The sequence below is a fragment of the Botrytis sinoallii genome, assembly GCF_014898435.1.
Source record: "Botrytis sinoallii strain Bc 23 chromosome Unknown BSIN_013, whole genome shotgun sequence".
Taxonomy (NCBI): Eukaryota; Fungi; Ascomycota; class Leotiomycetes; order Helotiales; family Sclerotiniaceae; genus Botrytis; species Botrytis sinoallii.
Genome location: NW_024066040.1, coordinates 1,506,198 through 1,527,656, shown reverse-complemented (window position 1 = coordinate 1,527,656; position 21,459 = coordinate 1,506,198). Strand labels below are relative to the sequence as shown.

General features: G+C 41.0%; 6 protein-coding genes across 6 annotated transcripts; 4 read left to right on the top strand and 2 right to left on the bottom strand.

Annotated features, from left to right (window-relative positions):
* Positions 1-171: 171 nt before the first annotated feature.
* EAF02_007765 (uncharacterized protein) lies at positions 172-1,965 on the bottom strand (the record flags this gene model as incomplete). The annotated part of the gene is made up of 4 exons (XM_038903813.1): positions 172-189; positions 239-412; positions 461-1,853; positions 1,907-1,965. 4 exons carry the CDS (start codon positions 1,963-1,965, stop codon positions 172-174), a joined length of 1,644 nt encoding a protein of 547 aa, XP_038756627.1.
* A 639-nt stretch (positions 1,966-2,604) lies between these two features.
* On the top strand, positions 2,605-3,572 carry EAF02_007764 (uncharacterized protein; the record flags this gene model as incomplete). The annotated part of the gene is made up of 2 exons (XM_038903812.1): positions 2,605-2,865; positions 2,943-3,572. 2 exons carry the CDS (start codon positions 2,605-2,607, stop codon positions 3,570-3,572), a joined length of 891 nt encoding a protein of 296 aa, XP_038756626.1.
* Positions 3,573-3,917: 345 nt separating this feature from the next.
* Positions 3,918-6,395, bottom strand: EAF02_007763 (uncharacterized protein). Its single transcript, XM_038903811.1, has 2 exons — positions 5,064-6,395; positions 3,918-5,011 (listed from the first exon to the last, which is right to left on the bottom strand). Exons 1-2 carry the CDS (start codon positions 6,225-6,227, stop codon positions 4,586-4,588), a joined length of 1,590 nt encoding a protein of 529 aa, XP_038756625.1. The 5' UTR covers positions 6,228-6,395; the 3' UTR covers positions 3,918-4,585.
* Positions 6,396-7,005: 610 nt separating this feature from the next.
* Positions 7,006-10,267, top strand: EAF02_007762 (uncharacterized protein; the record flags this gene model as incomplete). Its single annotated transcript, XM_038903810.1, has 2 exons — positions 7,006-8,559; positions 8,609-10,267. The coding sequence occupies 2 exons, from the start codon at positions 7,006-7,008 to the stop codon at positions 10,265-10,267; spliced, it is 3,213 nt and encodes a 1,070-aa protein (XP_038756624.1).
* A 3,317-nt stretch (positions 10,268-13,584) lies between these two features.
* On the top strand, positions 13,585-14,088 carry EAF02_007761 (uncharacterized protein; the record flags this gene model as incomplete). Its single annotated transcript, XM_038903809.1, has 1 exon — positions 13,585-14,088. The coding sequence occupies one exon, from the start codon at positions 13,585-13,587 to the stop codon at positions 14,086-14,088; it is 504 nt and encodes a 167-aa protein (XP_038756623.1).
* Positions 14,089-18,330: 4,242 nt separating this feature from the next.
* EAF02_007760 (uncharacterized protein) lies at positions 18,331-18,732 on the top strand (the record flags this gene model as incomplete). Its single annotated transcript, XM_038903808.1, has 1 exon — positions 18,331-18,732. One exon carries the CDS (start codon positions 18,331-18,333, stop codon positions 18,730-18,732), a length of 402 nt encoding a protein of 133 aa, XP_038756622.1.
* Between the last annotated feature and the right edge of the window lie 2,727 nt (positions 18,733-21,459).

Below are 21,459 nucleotides of genomic sequence, written 5' to 3'. Positions count from 1 at the left end.
AACATTGAAATGAATTAGTACTGCATAATAGGTTTAGACGGCACAGAATTTAAAAGCTTGGAAGAGTAAATCATGGACAAATTAGAAGATTCGTTGGACATCGTAAATTGTCTTTCATAATTCATGACGACTTGGTATTTTACATTCCCACGCGCTTTTAATGCATTATATCTAATCTTCATCCCAGTTCTATCACAATCAGTAAGGATCATCGTCAATGGAAAGATTGTGAACTTACAGGATTTGGTCCTGGAGGCTTTGGTCCACCAGCTTGTCTAGCAACAATAATTTGATCAACAGAGAGCACAGTTCTTGCGGCCTCGGTAGCAAGCTTGATAGCCCAACTCTTTGAAATCATAAGATCTAAAATACCCTCTTGCTTTGCATCAAGAGTTCCGGTATCATCCTCATTCTATGACAAAATTAGTATAAGTCTGAAAATGGTACCAATAGGGCTTACTTCAATATCAACACCAGTATTCCAGTTATCGTGCTTGTGGTGAGCAGTATAAAGTCTGCTTAATGTCTCTGTGGCATCAAGACCAGCACTTTCTGCAATGGTTCTTGGAATAACTTCGAAAGCCTCACCAAACTTGCGAATGGAGTATTGAGCCAAACCAGGAGTCTTGTCACCGAATGCTTGTATCCTCTCAACCAATTGAATCTCTGTAGCTCCGGCACCCGGTACGAGTCTTGGATCTCTTGTGATGGCCTTAACGACGTTGACACCATCATCAACAGCACGCTCGACATCATCAAGATGATTCATTGTTGCTCCTCGAAGGACCAAAGTGGCAGTTTTTGTGGTTTCGTTCTCTTGTCTGAAAACTGTAACTCTATCTCCACCAATCTCGAGGGTCTCCACAATATCAACACTTCCCATCTCATCAGGCATTGGTGCTCCAAGTCGGGCTAGCGGAGTAGCACCGACGACTCTACATAATCTTCTGAGTTCGAATTTGCTGAGAATGCGGATGACCAAAATACCAAAGCGGTTAAGGTAATGCATGGCAAGTTCACCTACAGTAGAACCAGCAACAACGACTCGTAGACCGGAATCATAAAGCTCCTTGATGGCAGTTTCCAACTGGTTCTCTTCTCCCTTTGTGAAATCTAACATCTCCTTGGCGTTATGTAATAAAACGGTACCCTTGGTTTCTGTTTGACTGATGTCGATTGGGCATGAGAATACACCGACCTTTGCCCTGGTGGCCTTCTTGACTGATCCATCTGGTTCACGGCCGAAAACCATACCCTTGACGACCCGACTTTGTTCTAAGCTTCCTCCCATAATCTTAACGACTCGGATGTTATCGACGTTGAAGTTGATTGGGTTCTTTGGGAGAACGGCCAAAACAGCTTCGGCGACCATGTTTGCCAAGAAATCCTCGTTGCCGTTTGTGTTGCTTGCAATAACAGTTCGAATAGCTTTGCTGAGTTCGGCCTGCGATCGCATATCCTCTACTTTGTCCACCACTAAGTTCTCTAACTCTTCCAAAGCAAACTTCTGTGCTCGCTCGTAACCTATAACTATATCACTAGTTTTTAATCCCATTCTTAAAAGATCTTCAGCTTTCTTTAAGAGTTCCCCTGCAAGAACAATGACTAAGTTTGTAGCATCTCCCATCTCGGCTTCTTGTTGCTGACTGGCCATGACGATAAGCTTTGCTGCGGGGTGGACAACATCGAGTTCTCGAAGGATAGTTGCGGCATCTGATGTGAGGATCATCTTTTGCAGATGGTTAATGACAATCTTGTTTCGTCCATAAGGTCCTAAAGAAGTTTGAACTGTTGAAGCAATAGTCCGGCATGCATCGATGTTACGAATAACTGCTCCATCTTCAGAATCATAGCTTTGGAGGGGGTTAGCTTTGTATTTTGTATGAATTTAGGGAGAAACTCCTACTTTTGATAACCTTGTTTAAAAAGGTTAGAGTTTGGGGCATTTGGGATATTGAGAGACATCTTGAAATGTGTTCAGTAGAAAGATCTCTTGCGTTGATATTATCCTTCCCTTCCTGCTCAGGGAAAAAAGTCGCGTCTATCTGCCTTTTTTGGTGGAGGAAGCGTGGATGTTGGCCTTAATTTGTGAGGCATCAATAATTTTCGATGCATGCCCAGGAGCTGTCATGCCATAGTTTACCCGACTTGAATAGCTTCATAGACCAAAGAATGAAATGCGATGTGAAGCTTAAATTCGAGACAACCAACGCGAATACTACAAAACCGTACATATATTCTCATCATACGAAACTCATCAAAACAATCATCGAATTTGCGCAAAATCCAAGTCGAAAATTCAATACACTCAATTCATCAGCTTCAACAGTACGTATATTGTATCAATCCATTCATAATACTTTATAGCTATTAAAAGGGCCCCAAGTCCAGGTAGTGGAACGAATCTAGTGCTAATACCAACGTTCAAGATTGCGCTCCACAACCAACATATCTCCTTCAACCACGTTTTATCAGATCAACCGGCGTTACCCTATCGATTCGCGAACTTCAGGTGTCGCATTACTGTGAAGCTCAGGATAGTGGTTGATCCCCTTCGAAGCTTAACGTCGACTTCATCTGTTGGACAACCACCATTAAATCAAAATGGCGTCCAACGGAATATCCAAAAACCCACCAACACTACCCCCATCGGTCGAAGAATCATACAAACGTAAATGTATCCAACTCAAGACTCGAATGAATGAAGTCGAAGAAGCCAATGATGCCGCGCGCCTCAGGTTGTCACGAATGCGTCGAGCAATTAACAAGATGCGTCTGGAGCGAGCCTTCCTGTTGGAACAAATGTCGAAACGAACGAGTACAAATGTGGAAGATTCAGAGGGTTCCCCAAGCCCACCTCCAACAGTAGGTTCATCTATATCTCTTCTTCCGTGTCCCTTTCTATATGATTGCAAAAAGACATCTGACATGGAAATTCGTAGCCTCAAGAAAAGCCATTGCGCACAAAGCGTGGTCATCGCAAGCCCTCTTTCCTGAATACCCTCGGTGATCCAACCGTTCCACTGCCCAACAGTTTGAATGCTAATCTCGCTATCTCACCTTCCTCCTCCTCCTTCTCTCATACACATCTCGATATGCCGAGTAACCCTAGCCAAGGAACATTTAATAGCTTCAATACCTCCGTTGCCCATCCACAACCAATATCTCCTCGCCGCGCACTCTCCAATTCTACTCCTATGGGCGGGCGAACGCCGCACTCAGCCTCCCATTCTCCATCTATCCCCCCTTCTGGACCACCCAAAACGCCTGCATCAGGCTTCGAACTATACTGTCAGGAATTACGTGGGCCCATGATGGTACAGCATAGACGTGGTATCAAGGAAGGAAACCTTGACATCGATCGTCTTTTGGCAAGTGGATGGAGAGAAGCAGATGCTGCAACCACAGAACGATACGAAAACCTATTCAAAGCGATGCAAAATGCAAAGAAACTCGAAAACAGCACCCCCCTAGATGACGACGTAGAAATGGGAGATAGTGGTCGTGAAGAAACACCTAATGGCAACGGAGCCAATGGAGCTGGCGGCTTCACATCTGTGAACAGAGGCTAGACACAATCTACGGAGTTTACTTGGCAGTCGAGGAATGGAAAGGATCTGGATCAATACGAAATGCGAATGGGATAATGGAAGGACGAAAATATTCGAAACTTGGCGTTAGGAGGCGTGAAGATGAATCAAGCTGCTTGCTTGCAATATTAGAATTACTTTTTGATTTTCCTGAGATGGAATCCTTCGTGCAGATATCCATCTGCGTGTGCATTTGGTAGTCCACTTCTTTGGTGTAATATTAACTTCATACGATCTTACTATTTCTTGATCGTGCGAAAATGCCCCCTTTGACATATCCGAGAATAGACTGGAAAGTATTCAGCCCATCAAACTTGTGTAGGTAAGCTTTGAAAGAGGTATTTCCTGCTTGAAAAATGCAGTAGACTGCCAATCAACATCTCTCATTTCACATTAAACATCACATCACGCCACAACAAACAATCCAAATGTATTCACTCAATTCTTTCCATTCTTACACCTCATCCTATCTACATATACAAGTCCCCTTCAAAGCTATCCTTCCTCGCGAAAAACAAGTTGCCCGTCTATCCAAATATCAGAACGCCCGTTTCCCTCCACGCCATGCATGCACGCACACAGTCCTGCAAGTACTATGTGATGTAATTATTATGTACAAGCCTGTAAGTTCCACCCCAAAGAAACGAATAGAAAAGAAAGAAAAAAATAACGCTCACGGTTCCGTATGATCAGATCTTGTGTACAAAGTCATTCCAATGGTAAAAGAAATTGGAATGATGGGCGGTGATTATGTTAATGTTCCAGTATGATGGTTTGTGTGGTAATTGAGTATGCCATGACAATTTTCTCTGCTCCCTTTCTAGCTTGAACTGTTGGTTGAATGATAACTTCATTGAAATCCAACAATGAAGGATTCTGGGCATTCGAATGCTCCGAAACATAGAAGTGATTTTGAACATTTGGATAATCCCAAACATCAAATCAAATCTCTTCATAGCCAAGTATTTGAGAGGGCGAGTACGTAGTTCTATAAATCATTCGCCGACTGACAAATCGACGACAATGTTGAGAACTGCAACTAGAATTTCCACAGCAATCAGAACGATAACAACCCATTCTAGCTTCTCTCCATGTCTGTGACTGAGTTGATCCTTGAGAACTGCCAACAAGTCCGCAATGACATCCAATCTCTCATTCAACAGCTTCACTCTCTGATCCATTTCTAGGTAACTTCTCACAGCTTGGTATATTGGTTCCAATTGCGGTTCTGACCAAAATAACTCAGGGGTATCCAGAATTGAACCATTAAGATGAATATTTATGCGGAGGATGAAGAGCTCGCCGATCTGCATGTTGATTCTTTTTCGTGGGAGGTCAATAGCTCCTGTCAGCGCGATTTGGGTAGGAATGTCTTTGTTTTCGTCGATGGTGCTGTCTACTAAAGATTCAAAAAGTGAGGTCTGAAATAGATAGTTAGTACCTTAACGAAGATCGGATTCAAAGACGAAATACCTTAACACTTTGCGCCAAGCCGTGGGAAATCGCTAGTTTGGTCATATAATTTCTCTTGTCCTTCAAGGTGATAAAATCGTTGTAAATCCGAGCTTGATACTCTACAGTGTAATAGAAGTTGAAAGACTCCATTTCCACATCGTTGGCTGCGAATTTGCCGCTCTCGAACCTCGCTATGTCCTTGAGGAACCGCTGCTCATCCTCTTTAGACATACCCCATATCACCACAACACCATAGCCAAATAGGAACACTTCGGGTGTGTGAATTCGAGTGTCAAAGTCGGGGTTGCTTTCTGATATAAGAGCTTCGGTCTCGTTCTCCATTTGTCGCTCCATGATTTCTGGGAGAATATGGTTAGCGGGAGAGTGGTCGCCATTGCTGATAGCAACATCAACGCCATTGGTATGCAGGTCTATGAGGTCGTCTCGACGTTGCTTATTGTTGTCTTCCACCTCAATAACACTATCCGAGTGTCTTCGCTCCGTCAACTTTACCGGCGCACTGTGTACCTCCATGTCCCGATCCGATGGGGTTTTCCCATGGTCTTTACCGTATCTAAATGGTGTGTATATACATTCATCAAACAATTTTGGGTTTGCTCCCTTCGTCTTCTTGCCCCGACCATTCAGGAAGCGCATCACATTTTCCAATTGGTATTTGTTAGCAGTACAGTATGCAGTCACTCGAGGCAATCGAGCGCGATCAGCCTTCCCCAGCCTTGCAGCATCTCTACGCGCTGTCGGATCTTTGATTCGTGTAAATTGAGAATAAACATCTCGTCCGCTCTCTTCGTCCGGTCCATCTGCGCCAACCTCCAAATCTGGAAGATACTTAAGCTTTTGTGTGATCTTACTAGCTCTTTGAGGGCCTATCTTTGATGCCGGGTGCATTGGCACTTGAGGGGATCCATGACTGTTTCGACGTCGAAGTTTGCTATTGAGAGAAGGTGGTGATGGGGCTATTGTTCTAGGCGATTGTGTATATTCATTGGGATCAGTTGTCCTAAGTGATTGTGAAGGTTCGTTCAAGCCAATTGTCCTGACAGTTGGATTGTCATTGAAGGTAACATTCCTTGGGACTTTCTTGGAGGTATTCGTAGGACTGAGAGCTTGTTGGTCGAGAAGAGGTGTGTGCTCTGAGGGGCTGGCGCCGGTGAAAGCCATGGGAGCGTCAGTCGTGTGTATTAATTCTATCGCTATCGAGAGAGAGTTGAAAAGAAGGACTTCAAAGGAGAAAGTTATATGTGCATAGAATTGATTGATGTATTAATGTATCTAGTAGTAATTCATGAAGTTAGAAATTTACATCTCTGAAATGACGTTTATTTTCTATAAGAGGAAGCAACATTTGGGCAAGCTTTCATCAACAAATCGTGAGATCCGTGCGGGGGCGTTAAGCCTCATTCGGAACAGCTAGCACATCCATAATTCAGAACCAACATACCGGATTTTGATATCAACAGTACGGTTTACGGTTTATTACTACCGGCAAATTTTGATTCGACAGGTAGTATCTGCCGTCGACAGTCACTTTGTGTTCGAAGACGACGAGCTCATTCTGTCATTATGAGATTCCAACATCAGAGCGACGGTTTCAACGAGCCTGTACCACTATGGGCCTCTCTCGAATACTCCCTCTTCAAGAGGTAAGATCTTAAAAGTGGCATAGATCAGAGAGGTAGTTGCACATGCCCAAGGCATATATCGGGATTCGGGTGAGAAGCATGGCAGCAATCATCACGGGTTTTATGGGTTCATTATAAGAGTGGTAAGGTCATGATTACTTTATCCCATTGGTTGCTCTTATCCCTATGGCTGAGGCTGTGTTTCAACTTGCATATCTCAGCCCCAGACAGTATCACCAACTCATTTGAGTCCTCGAGATATTTCACAGATTCCTGTCACTTCAAATTTCAACTATATTCATTCTAAAATAATCACTATGTCTGGAGTTGAATTTATCGCTGTCCTTGGAATTGCTTCCAATGTAATAGCAGTTGTGGATGCTTGCACTAAGATACAAAATCGTATTCAATCATATCGCCAAAACGCTGCTTTTCGCGACTTATCTCTCCAGTTGCCTTTACTTATCTCAGCCATCGAGTCTTTGAGATCTCCTCAATATCGTGATCTTCTAGATCCTTCAACCGAAAAGGCATTGGTTCGTGTCCTGGAGGGATGCCTTCGTCAATTGCAAAATCTAGAGGGCTTGATCAAAGACTTGACACCTAGTGACACAGCATCTAAACTCCAGAAGACTTGGAAAGGGATCAGAAGTTTTGGCAAAGATACTAAAGTGCGGGAGATAGTCGGTATTCTGGCAGAATATAAGTCGACTATTGCATTGCACCTTTCTACCGTGCATGTTCACATCATCTCAAAATCTGGAGCATCATTGTCTAACAAAAGATCATACTTTGATGTTCCCCAATCAAGAGTTGCACAATTTGTTGGCCGAAAAGACGTTTTGGATCGAATTCAAACAGCATTAAAAGCTAGCCACAATGACCCTTCAATTGTCGTTCTTACTGGTGTGGGAGGTCAAGGGAAAACTCAGATTGCTCTAGAATATAGTCACCAGCACATGAAATTCTATAAAGGTGTGTTTTGGATTGATGCGTCATCGCAGAAGTCTGCGTCTCGTGGATTCGAGAGAATTTTGAAGGAAATCGACAGTTCTGCAGCTCAATTTGGTGGTGAGGAAAGCAAATCAGCTGTCAAACATATCTTGGGTGATTGGAAGGAACCATGGCTATTGGTCTTTGATAATTACGACGATCCAAACGCTTTCGGTGATTTGCCATCCTTTTTTCCAAACGCCACTTCTAAAGAAAACGCCATCATCGTGACAAGCCGTCACATATCAAGCGGTAGACTTGGCAGTCATCTGAAGCTGGATGGACTGACCGAGGAAGAAAGTGTACAGTTATTGACATCCAGATGCACTTCAGTCTCAAATTCTGAGGATGATCTAAATCAGGGAAGAGATATAGTAAAGAGATTAGGATACCTCCCGCTTGCTATTGATCAAGCAGCAAGTTACATCTCAATTCGCCATCTTCCGCTTCACATATTTTCAGACCACTTTCAGAGGCGAAGGGAATTCATACTGAAAGATACTCCGCAGTCTTTGTGGGAATATCAAAAACGTAGCTTGGTCGATTCACAAGAAACTTCTGAGCATCTATCAGTTCTTACCACTTGGGAGCTGTCTTTCGACCAGATCTCTGGCAATGATGAGGAGAGGAATCGAATTGGCGAATTCTTGGCCCAAGCTGCATACTTCAGCCCAATGAGTATCAGTGAATCACTGTTCAAAAATCCCGATATCTATAACGTCAAGTCTCCAGGATGGAAGTCTCTTTTCTGCACTCAGGATTCTTGGGACTCTTTCAAGTTTCAAGATGTTATTGTCGGCCTTGTAAATCTTTCAATTATTCAAAACATGGAGATCACGAGCGATGAGGTTCGATTCTCTTTCCATCCATTAGTAAAGGTATTTTTGTTTTCGAAAGCATGTTTAAGAAAGAGCTGATAAATCTCAGGATTGGTTGCAACTTAGAGAATCTGTAGAGAGACGCCAGGCGTGCGTGAGTTTTGCGATCGCATTAACAGCATCTGTTATTCAGGAAACGGACACGGAACTGCTTTCCCTGAAAAAAAGACAAGAGCTGCTATCACATATCGATGCCTGTATCGAGAACAAATCATCTTTTTTGACTGATCAGCAGAGCATTATAGAATACGGAGGCGTTATCGAAGGATTTCAAACCACTTTTGCTACATTTTATGGGCAACATGATAGAAACAATGATGCAGAACGTCTGTTCATGCATTCTCTTGAAATGCAAATTTCACTGTTGGGAACAAATAACGTTGCGACTCTTAGTACTATGAATAACCTCGCGGCTATGTATCTCGATTCGAGAAGGTTGGAAGAAGCTCGGCCTCTACTTCATCAAGCGTTAGAAATCAAGCATACCATGCTTGGACCGCAACATCCACGGACGCTCAACACAGCCAACAACCTTGCGAATCTTCTTGTTTTACAATTGCACTTTGATGCTGCGACAGAAATTTACGAAAGAACCTTGATAGGGTATCAAGACCTTAACGGTCCCGTCCACAAGACTGTGATAGAGTCACTAAACAATTTGGGTGAGGTTGCTATGAAAAGAGGGAACTTCTTGGAAGCGGAAAAATTGTTCCAAGAAGGACTCAAAAGACTAGAAAATTTGGGCGGTGGAGGAGAGGATGGGTTAGCGCTATATCTCAAGGCAAATATAGCTTTAGTCTACAAACTTCAGCATCAATACCAAGAAGCGGAACACTGCTATCATACCATAATTAAGAAGCGAAAAGCCCTTCTTGGGCCCAAGCATTCCTCCACATTGCAATCTATGTGCGAGTTGGGGGATGTCTACTTCGCATCGGGTCAACTGAAGCTTGCCGGCGAATGGTATATTCACGGTTGTGCTAGCAAAGAGCGCGTTATTGCAGGGACAACTTCTTACCACAACCCCGAAGAAGAAGTAGAGAACTTACGTTTAGGGTTTGAGCTATTAACAACTCTGAACGATCAAGGGATACCAGATAAGTCGCTTGATACTGAAGTCGCTTGTGTTGATCGTCGAGGACCTAGCATTTTAGATGACTCTATAGAGAGGTCAGAACCGAACATGCTAAGCGATCCTGGGATACATGTGCCGCAAGAAAAAACTTCGTATCACCCCGGGCTAAGAATTCTAAGACCGGATAGGACTCAATTCCTCGCTCCATTGGATAGTGGCGGGATCCATGTCATGCAACAGGCACCATCGAATAACGCTTTCTCTGCCCTCGCTCCATTGGATCGTGGCGGGATCCATGTCATGCAACAGGCACCACGGAATAACGCTTTCTCTGTATCCAATAAGCCTTCGATTCATACACAAGAACTCATATGGAATGAGATGAAAACGCCTTCAAACTGCAGTTCGCTCTCAAAGCCTGATGATGTCGTAAATAAAGAATCTTTCAATTCTGTTACAGCTCCAGAATCGACTGACCATCTGGGTTCAAAGATGGATCGTACAGGAAGGGCATTGAGAAACAAGCAGCTTGCTACAGAACGCCTAAGCTCGGTTTTCTCGATCTTGGGAGCGCACCCGTCTCCAATAAGAAAAAAAACCCCGGATAGAGATCTAAGACGAAGGCAAAATTGAGGCTGTGCCTGGCCTGAAGAAGCGTGTCTTTCAAATTTATTTCAATTCAATGCAGAGCATAACAGTTCTAACGAGTCTGCTATCGATTACTAGCGCGCAGACTGATTGTCAAAGAAACATCAGTCTCAATTGAAGACGCTAGAGATAGAAATGAAGGATCTATCGAGTCTTGAGATCTGTCGGGACCCCTCACAATTCACCAGAAACACCATCGACAGGCGGAGCTCGAGTCCGATATCTTTGCCGTCTCCATATTTCGAACTCAGCGGCTTTCTTTTCAAAAAGGATTAGCCGCAACGGAACAAACTCAAACGGCCTTTTATAGCAGTGGGGATCTGTTCCTGTCCGGCTGTTTGAACATCTTCTGAAAGAGTATCATATTCATAAAAATTTAGACGAAGTAATTCTGAAGCTACATACTGGACACATGCTGCTAGTGGAGGCCTAATTATAAGTGTATCCAAGAATCCGCCTTAGCAGAATAGGCAAAAAAGTTATCAGCGTTCAGAACGATTTTCATCTATGTGACTAGTTTAGCCAAGGGACCTTGATTGCCAGACCGTAAAAGATCATGCGCGTATGTGTGGCAAGAGCGACAACTTGTCTTATCAACGAGCTGTTATATTTCTAATTTTTAGTATGGGCCAGAAAAATTACACCCCTTACACGATGGGGCTTGCCACTTGTTTTGTTGCAGTTTCTATTGTAGGGGACTGTAGATATTGAGATGAAGACATGTCTGTGCCGCTGTTGGAGGAAAATATTCAATCATAATAGATGCGAATGAAGTCCCTTTTTTTTACCTCACGAATGCTTCAACAAGCAAAGTTTATTCGAGATCGAAGCTTCTTTGTATCGAGACACAAGATCATGCTTGTATTAATAAGATTAATAAAAGATAGACAAAGGAGCGTTCTTGAATTTTCTCGTTCTCTATTATTCCCTCCTATTCGAGATGAACTTTATTGAACCATACCAACCCTTCCAGATTGATTTAAATTCCTTACAGAACTCATTACTCCCATGCGCTCGTTGTTACGATCAAGATGCTCCGATTTAAGCATGCTTCTCAAATACTCATTTTTCCTTCTCAATCCTCCGAAATTAGTTTTCGTTCGTTGAGCCAAAATCCAACGGTCGTATAGCTCTGGAAATTCTGTCTCATTCATTACATACTTTCAATGCTCGTCACTCCATGGTAACGTGTTACAGGGCCATTTAATACGAGAAGCTGCGACGTGGTTTTTGGCTAGATCAGGATGCTTATCAAATTGCACTTCCCAGTACATAACATCTTCCATTCTAACAAGCGGGCGATTCATCATGCAATGGGAGGTGGAATTTCTGTGCAGCGAGTCTTGGGTAAAGATACAAAGAGAATTGCTGGTGCCAAGGTGCATTTCGTGGAAGTTTTGAAGTATAGTTGGACGTTATCCATGATGTCATTTTGGGAAGCGGGAATTTCGAGATCTTCGCCTAGTACTCAAAACTCGAAAGGGCTAGAGGGTAGACGCAAAGGGCCCGCCACTATTCCGGTATAGAAAGAGAGCACTAGCACTTGGAATGAAACCGCATTCACTCCGGGGAGATAGATAGTTTGACTGTTAGCGACGATGGCGTTTTCAAAAACGTAGTCCCAGAATAACGGACAGTGGATATCAAAGAGATATTTGTGGATGTAATTTTGTGGTCGACCCACAGCTATCGATCTAATCATTCCATGACCAAAGAGAAGAATTCTACGTAGACTTAAGAGGTAGATTCTGTAAGCGAGAGGGGAGTGAATTGTAAATTTACCTCGCAGTCAAGGCAGCATGAGCTTCTTCTGTTACGGTGTCCTTGTTAGACCCTTGACATTCAGATACCGTATTTTGTACCAACTGGCAATAGTTCCAAAAGCTTGCGCTGCCTTTTCCAAGAATCATCATCTCGTTGATCTTGTCGATTTGTGTATTCATGAATATGAGTCTTGGATGATCGAGGTGAGGATTACACAAAGAGAACGAGATCACGGGCAAACGGAAAGGACTCGATGATTTCCGGAATGCTACGCCATCTTCCGTCCCCTCTATGCCTAAATCAAAATGCCGCACGGATGGAGTTTGATTGCCATGATAAAGGAGCGGCTGCAATGCAGCCAGCTGTCATCGCGGCATTATTGTGATAGAACATGCGGAAGTCATCGAGCGAATATCAAACAGAGGAAGTGCCGTAGCGAAGTATGGGTTGATCCGTCGATCACTTTATCTGCAAAGGGGAGTAAGGCATTGATAGTGCCACACTAGCACATATAGTTGTCAGTTGGATAGGAATTGTGTGATGAATACAATACAGCGCCCGAGAAAAGTTCGTGATGGTTTCGAGTCGGAATGCAGCAGTACGGTGTTTATACATGACGAAACTCGTGAATATATATGTCGGGAGGCTTTGATAGTTGTGCTGCCATTTCTGTTTGAGAATAATAGAAGCGGTTGGTTATGTTTATAGCTCAAGCTGAGAGCGTGTGGTTCTGAAACCTTTAGACAAGCTCAGCTGAAATTCTTTTACCCACAAACACGTTGCCAGGTCCTGCTGGCTTGATTTGAATCGTGTCTTAACTTTATATAAATTTCAGATCGCCATACCGGCATCATTTTCCATCGTGTTGATGGGAATATTTCTTTAGTAATCATCTCGCATGTTTTGTAATCAATCCTTTATGCTTGTAATCGCCCCCACAAGAGAAAATCAAGACGATCTCACACTGACCTTGGGAATTGGATTGGTGAATAATCTAGATAGCCTCATGTAGTTCAATATGAAGTGTCTAGTTCGTATTTTGATCGATTACTATTATTGAACCAAAAATGGCCATAGGTTACTGCTATACGAGACTCTACTAAGATATGGAGTTGGATGATGTCAGATGATCTTTATAATAGTTGGAATGTTGATAGTCTTAGCTATAGTTTTCTAGTTATTGGGGTCATCTGAGCTGTCGTACTTTCTTGGAGGATTCAGTCGGGATCGATCATATGATCATAGAAGGTACTGTATTGGCTAGCGAGGCGCTGGCGCCTTTCTATATAAGTTACTAACTTCCCATAGTTAACATTGATGAAGAACGATTACAACCATAACAAACTAAAGTATTTTACACTTATCAACCAAGTTGATACCAACAGATTCATATCACTTTCTTGGTCTTTCATCTCTCTTGCTATCACTCAAACTAGGTTTCTGCACCTACCACACCACCCACAACATTTTGAACAAGCAAGCGAAGCTCGCGTATTAGACAGAAAGAAATCTTGGTTTTGTTAAATCACCCATCTATCATGTCCGAGTCCAAAAACAAGGTTCGCGTTGGTGTTGGAGTTTTCATCCTGCACCCCTCTTCTACCCCTTCAAACCCTCTATTCCTGATGGGCAAACGGCTTGTTCCCCATGGCCACGACCAATGGGCGAATCCAGGTGGACACCTCGAGTTCGGTGAAACATTCGAAGAATGTGCTGTCCGGGAAGTGCTTGAGGAAACAGGACTCGTACTTCAAAAGGAGAAGATGAAATTTCTCACCGCGACGAATAGTCTTATGGAAGCGGGACCCAGGAGAGATGGGAAGGAAGGGCTGGAGGGGAAGCACTACGTGGCTATTTGGATGGTGGGGACTTGGGATGGAAAGGGAGCGGGCCCGAGAAATCTGGAGGGGGAGAAGAATGGTGAGTGGGAGTGGGTGGGGCTGGAGGAGACTAGGAGATGGGCGGGAGTAGAAGGCATGCTTTTCCAGCCGGTGCTAGATTTGTTGAGGGAGAGAGGCGAGGTCCTCGAGAGTCTTGTATAGGTGGCTCGATTTCCAGACTGGGTGGTGCATTTGGATTTGGAGTTTGGGTCTTTTATCGGAGTTGCTGGGAATTGAGGTGATAGAGCGATTTGGTATGGGAGATGTGCAGAACGTAGACCATGCTGTATAGATTTGGAAAGACGAGTGCATAATTTTTGGATTACTATTACATTATGAATAGAAAATGTACCCTCATTTAAACTTGCGATCATGATTATCATCGAGAGAAGGTCAAGTGTTCTTCAAAGCATCACGTCACAAATTATGGACTGAGGCGCGAAAGACTGACTCTTTCGATGGAAAACAGCAATAGAAACCATGTAAGATAGAAACTCGCACGCGCCTAGATTTTGAAGCCTTGCAATATTATGTGGTGAGCCAGGCCCAGCTACTCCGGGTAAAACGCAAACAAGAGTCTCAAGCCCGATTGATACAGTAATAGCCAAAAATATGCAGTTGTTGCAAGCATCCACCAGGTTACCAACAAACCACTTTAGGCTTTTTTTTTGAAGGCGGACTATGCAACCATATCTCCCACTACTCAACTGCTTATCAATAAAACCTAGCTGTTATTCCTGAGCTAGTGGACATAAGAACTAGTCTCCAATATCCAGGAACCTTGAAAGCGTTTCGATTATAACGCTCACTACATTTGTCGGTATTTAAGAGTATGGCCAATGACAAGGGCTGTAATGCGGAGGAGAACCTCGTATTCGGAGTCGTGTTTCGATAGTAGAACTTAAAGCGACAAAGGTATCATTATCCTGGTTGTTCCAACTTTTCGTTACCAAATGGACGAAAATATATTGGTATTCGGGGCCCAAATCAATTGTAGGAAGTCGAATGAGGGGTCCAAATTCTGTCGGGTCACCATAGAGCATGTGATTCGTGGAGAGAGTATGAGAGCGGGTAAAAAATACCACCCTGGAAATACTAAGGTTACGCGGTAAATTTGTAGGGAACATCGAAAAAACAAGCAAAATATGAGGGCCTTAATTACTTTTGTAAAGCAATGTGCATGGCATACTCACAAGATTGGCCAGTCGATAATAGATTGAGCAGATACGCAAGCTCTCTAGAAGTCTAAAGATGCCACGCTATCTTGCACAATTGAAAACATGACTATCAGTACAAATCTAGAGGCAAGTTGAAGTGCAACTAACTGTACAATCTATTGGAGCAGAATTGTATGTATTTGATACAACGCATACGATACCTGCATGAAGCACGCGGGGATATTCCTTCTTTAGAGAAAGACTGCATATCCAGCCGCGACCTGCAGCTCTTGTAAATGAAGCCGATGTCGCACTTTCAGCACTTTCGTCTGCAGTTATAGAAATATCTAGTAAATCACAAGTCGTCCTTACATCATCGTGATTAGAGGGCCAATCAATCAACTGTTCAGCACACCTTCACTTGTACTTGCTCGCTGCTGTGGTTGCTATGAAAGTTCCCGTCTATCTCTGATTGGCTGTAAGCTACTTCATTCCAGCAGAATGAACTTCTGAGAACCTCCGGCGCTTGATAGTCGCTCGCAACTCGCTAATAAGGGCTAATCAAGATGCCAATATGCACAATGAAGTAGCAATGACACCTTCTGTATTTGAATCGCCTCGCCGCACTTATGTAAGCCACCGGTTGGACACCCGAGATTTGCTTTTTTTTTTTACATAGAGTAAACCCCAGATAAAAGTCCATCTTCTTGAATCATGTCATACCAAAGAGAAACTTCGTCGGTTTGTTATTACAATCTACAGCAGGGCAACGCTCTAGAAACCGAAGATAAGGACCAATGTTGGAAGGAAATGACATGAGTTCTATATTGATGCCGGAACTTAGAGCTCACAAAAGTTAGTCGACAGTTTGATAATATCCTTGATGCCGACAGTAATCGCTTACCAACAGGTTGGGACGAGTTAGTCGTACCTATTGCAGTTATCTGCCCGTTATGAGCTTTCAAGGACAAGCTCCGGCTAGAAAACATATTGAATTGGCGTGTTGGTGGCGTTTATTGAAGTTGGAAATTACGGCGTGATTTCATTGAAATTGGGTTCTTCTTCAGTCCAATAACTGCATAGATCCAGGAAGCATTGCGGCACAGCTCTGGGCAATTTTAACTTCACTCACCTCGGAAGTTTCCAAGAACGAGATTCTGGGAATCCATAAGGTTAACCTATTTGGAGGCTTTGCAACTAACGATGGGTGCCAAAGGGCGTGAAATCATATAACTCGGGCGAGCAAGCGCTGAGGAAAGTGATTGATCACCCGTAATCCAGTGATCATGCTGCAAGCACTGATATAGCCACGAAAGTCTCACTGCTATCAATGAATTTTGAGCAGAAAAATAGGTTGTGGCTTTATTTGATCTCCGGGTATCGATAACTCATACCTATCCAGCCTGTGCCACGGTCATGAAAACATTTGCAAATCCGTGCCTTCAATACTATAGCTTCGTATATGATTGAGCGGCATCAAACGCTTGAACTCCCAATATTCCATATCTCCGGAACGAAGGAAAACAATTTCGTGAATATCCTTGTGTCTGATGATGCTGGCCTCCTCTTTCATGGATTGTCAAGTGCTTTCAGGATCTAGAACTGAAGTTTGGTGTCTGTTCCTTGCAATTGCATCTCAGTCAGATGTCATTCCAATTTGACATTGATGTCAAAGCTTCAGGATTCTGTCGTTGTCAGCAAATTCGCGGTAGTTGACCGGATTTGGACTACCTAAGTATTCATAGTCATGTTAATTTCAATCGTCTGGGGAAGGATTTATGTCGGTCGTTTCATGATAACTTTTATCATTATGCACCTTCCATATTCAGTACTTATTCGAAATTTGTTTGATGTCCTGTTTGTCTTGGTTATTTGATCCAATACCACCCAAGGCTCACGTAAATATAATAAAATCCCTTCTGCTTGGAAATCTGACCACGTCATCACGATAATTTGAATTTGGTGTCACGTTATTCGGGCGGAGTGGCTAAATTTAGATAGCGTAAACTTTCGGAGGATTGATGGCCCCACAGGTTCTATGCATGTCATGAGATTTAGTGAAATTAGTTCCATCCCCGGACGCACTAAATCTATCGTGCGAATGTCAAGAAGACGCAACATACTTCGTCCGGTGTTGTAAGATCTTACAATGGATTTCAAACCGACAACTTTAGTTCTAAAGTGTGATGAATTCTACCTAAACGATCGAAATAGGAAATACATAGTTGATTTTGTTAATTATCTCGCTAGATCTTGTGCTTAGGTTCTCGATCTTGGGGATTTAGCCTTTAAGAATTTCAAGACTGTCGGTTCATGGACTCCCCCTACGTACGTCCCCCCAGCATTTTTTCACACTGATATCACTACCTGTTATGCCAATTAAAAGTATGTACGATTCTCGCAAAAGAAGATATAAGTTACGCAAATACGCAGGAATAGATGAGATAGAGATTCAAACTTACTCGTTGATGTCTAAAACTAGAGGTTATATCGCTTTTTAGTGACTACGAATTGAGTAGTCTTGTGTTATCGATATTAAAGGGGTGGATAGCCAGAAACAATTTAGAGACCTACCTAAAAGAGCTAGATTCTTAGATATGGACATCAAACACGCTCAACAAATTCAGATCGTCAGTTAGTTGAGACCTAGACTTTAACTATCAAAGTATCGCTCTAGTTCAATGAAGATCCAACATTCTTTATGCCAACATAGAAAGATTTAATGCTTCGAGGTTCAAGACAATCGATGTAGTGAAAACTTATGATAAATTGGCATCATGAAACTTGACGTGAAAAAAACTTTCTTAGGAATTCGGAAATCTTCTTAGGGCTTGGTACTACCATTGTATCCAAAACAGTGAATATTGTCTTGAAAACTTACGTTACGCTCAGTACGAAAGAATACTGACCATTAAACATAAATCCTAGATGATTTTGTTTCATACTCTTACACTCCTTGCGGTGCTACGTTGAGTAAAGGAAGAATGTCAATCCTTCGCTGAAGAAAGCCTCAATCCCAAAGCAACGTCAAGAAACGAGTTTGAACACTAGAATAGAAGAAACGACAAAAGGAAAAACATATATAAACCCATTAGATATCTTCGGAGACAAACTATTCTCATCATCGTATCACCATCAACCTTTAAGTACATACTTCCCAGAACAAACTCACAGCACACGGCTCCTCGTTGTCTTCACACTTTCATTAAACACATTTTTTTAAAACAAAACATCTTCCTCGGTCAAAATGAAGTTCACAATCACTGCTATCGCCGCCATCATGGCATTCGCTCCCCTCATCTCCGCTGCTCCAGCTCCAGTATCGGCAAACGAGCCCGAGCTCGTCCGACGCTCAAACACAGGTGACTTGACCTACTATGATGTAGGTCTTGGTGCCTGTGGAGTCACCAATTCTGACTCCGAATTGGTCGTTGCTATGTCAGCAGGACTTATGGGAACCCAGTCCAACGGTAACCCCAACTGCGGAAAAAAGATCAAGATCAACTATGGCGGAAAGTCAGTCACTGTTAAGGTTGTTGATAAGTGCATGGGCTGCGCTACATACGACTTAGATTTGAGCCCTGCCGCTTTCAAGGCTCTTGCTCCAGAGTCTGCTGGACGCATCAAGGGAACCTGGTCTTTCGTTTAGATTGACAGACATTCGGAAATCGGCAGAGCTGGTCAAGAGATTGATTTGCTGTAGAATTTATCCCTCCTGCTGCATGGCCAGTGGTGGATTGGTGGTGTCCATACGTGGAGGGTGAAAGTTGTGGTAACCTTAGATCGTTTTATTTTCGTTGGATTTTTGAGAGCTTTTGCGTTCTGGGGTTCGAATATTGGGAGAACAAATTGTCATCTGATGTTGTATCTATAAAATTACGGGGGAAAAAACAATATTTTGTAGAAGTAAATTGAATTTGCCCTGCGGTATGACATCAAGGGTCTGATTCCATTCATTTCGCGATGGTGACTTTGAAATTTTTTATTGTGGCGTGACTGTCTATGCTCTAGCGATGCATAAGAAATCCAAACAGGTAACTTCAATGGCACAGCGATGTCTATCCCCTAAACTGCCAACTAGCGGCGCCGTCGCTTAGCAGGGATCTTGTCGACCAATCAGATTATCAGGATTTTAAGTTTGCTTATAATATTTAGACTATATTCTATAATAGTTATTAAAATACCTATTATTATTATATAAATGAATATTATATTCTTAATATTCCTATATATTCTTATATTTATTACCTTTTAATCTAAAATTATTTGATGTTTTCCTTAATATAGCTCTTTTTATATCAAAAAGAGTTCCCTATATATACTACAACCCTTTTTATTTCTCAATCTTATAAATAATGATTTATAGAAAGGTTAGAATCTTCAATTGAAATCTATAAAAACTCAAAAGCATCTTTAAAATAGTATCTAAACCCGAATTCGGTAATTAATCTATTACCAAAAGCTTTCCAAAAAAATATTATATTTTAAAGATTTGGTTATAAAATACTTTATACAATTTCTTTATAAATCAAATAGCAATTAATTAAAGTAATAATTAAAAATTATTATTCTAAAGCTTAATAGTTTTTACATTATTATTATTGATACTCTAGTATTGAGGTATATAATTAATCCCTTATATCGATAGTATTCATATTATAATTATAATTATTAAAAAAGGTTGAAATAGATAGTTCTTTCTTTATCTCATTTCCGAATACTATTCTAATTGTTTTAGCTTTCGAATAAATAGATTTCAATCTTTTCTGTATTCTATTAACAAGAGTTTTCTTATTATATATTATAGATTGAGCCAAAACTAGTAACGTGGTTTATCAGCATATGGGCCATATCATCATATGGGCCACCTCAAAATACATACAAAATTCGTCTGTGTGTAACCGTGCACCTTCTTTATTTATAAATATAATCTCTCAAAAATTTAATATAACGTGGTTTATCACCGAGTGGGCCATATCACCGAGTGGGCCACTTTCATTTTAATTTGCATTCTTTATATTTAACACATATTTTATTAATCATTTATTATGAAATCTATAAATAAAAAGTATATTTACTTTTAGCTATCGAAGTTCTTTAAAAAGATAAAAAATTAAGTATTCGAAAGGTTGTTAAATTATATAATATATCTTGTACAATGATCAGCTATAGAATAAACGGTTTAACTTCATGTATAGAGATTCAAGTGAATTGTTATAAAATTACAGAATTGAAAAAGAATATAATTATTGAATATATATTTGATATAAATTCAAAAGGATTTCCATCCAATATCAAGAATATAAAAAATATAGCAAATTATATTCTTGAATCAAAGGGTTCGAAATGTATTAGAAAGCTTTAGGCATATCGATTTGTATAATATCGAATCGAATTAAAGATATGTTTTAGTTGTATTTATAATTTCCAAAAAGCTTTTTACAAAATCCTAAATTTATTGAAGATTGGTTTCAAGTAATTATAAATATACAAGCGAAATACAGTATTTTGGATAGCGATTTCTATAATTTCAATAAAACAGGCTTTATAATAGAGATTATATCTATAATAATAGTTATTATTAATACCAAAAGATATAGCAAAAGTAAATCAATATAATCAGATAATCGAGAATGGGCTATAGCAATAATATATGGAAATGGAGAGAGTAAAACTATTCCCCCATTTCTAGTGGTTCAGGGATAAGTTCACCTTTCCAATTGGTATACTGAAATCGATTTTTCTGCGGATTGGGCTATTAAACCTATATCTAATGGATGAACAAATAATAAAATAGGTTTAAAATAATTGAAACACTTTGATAAGTATATTAAGAATTGAAAAAAAAAACAGATATCGAATATTGATATTAGATGGGTATGAAAACCATAGAGCAAAAGCTTTTCAGGTATATTGTAAAGAGAATAATATTATATACTTGAATCTACCACTGCATTCAAGTCATTTAACTCAATTATTTGATATAGACTGTTTTAGGAATCTGAAATGTTTATATGGTGGTCAAATTGATAAGTTTATCAAAGTATATATTAATTATATTTCGAAGGTTGAATTCTTTATAGCTTTTAAAGCTACATACGAAGAATCAATCACCTCTCAGAATATAAAATCAGGATTCAGAGGAACAGATTTAATACCCTTTGATTTTGATACTGTACTTTCGAAATTGGATATTCGAATTTGTACACCTACTTTCCTCTCTTTTGATTTAGATCAATGAATCTCTCAAACCCTTTATAATTCAATTAAAGCTTTTTCTTAATTAATTTTAGTGAAATCTCGAATAACTTGATATCAATCAAGCTCTTCTATACCTATATTCGAGATTATATTAACTTTAGCTAAAGGTATAAAG

Coding starts and splice junctions, on each gene's coding strand:
- EAF02_007763 (XM_038903811.1), bottom strand. CDS start 6,227: ATGGCTTTCACCGGCGCCAGCCCCTCAGAGCACACACCTCTTCTCGAC. Junction 5,012..5,063: donor GCTTGGCGCAAAGTGTTAAG/GTATTTCGTCTT, acceptor TATCTATTTCAG/ACCTCACTTTTTGAATCTTT.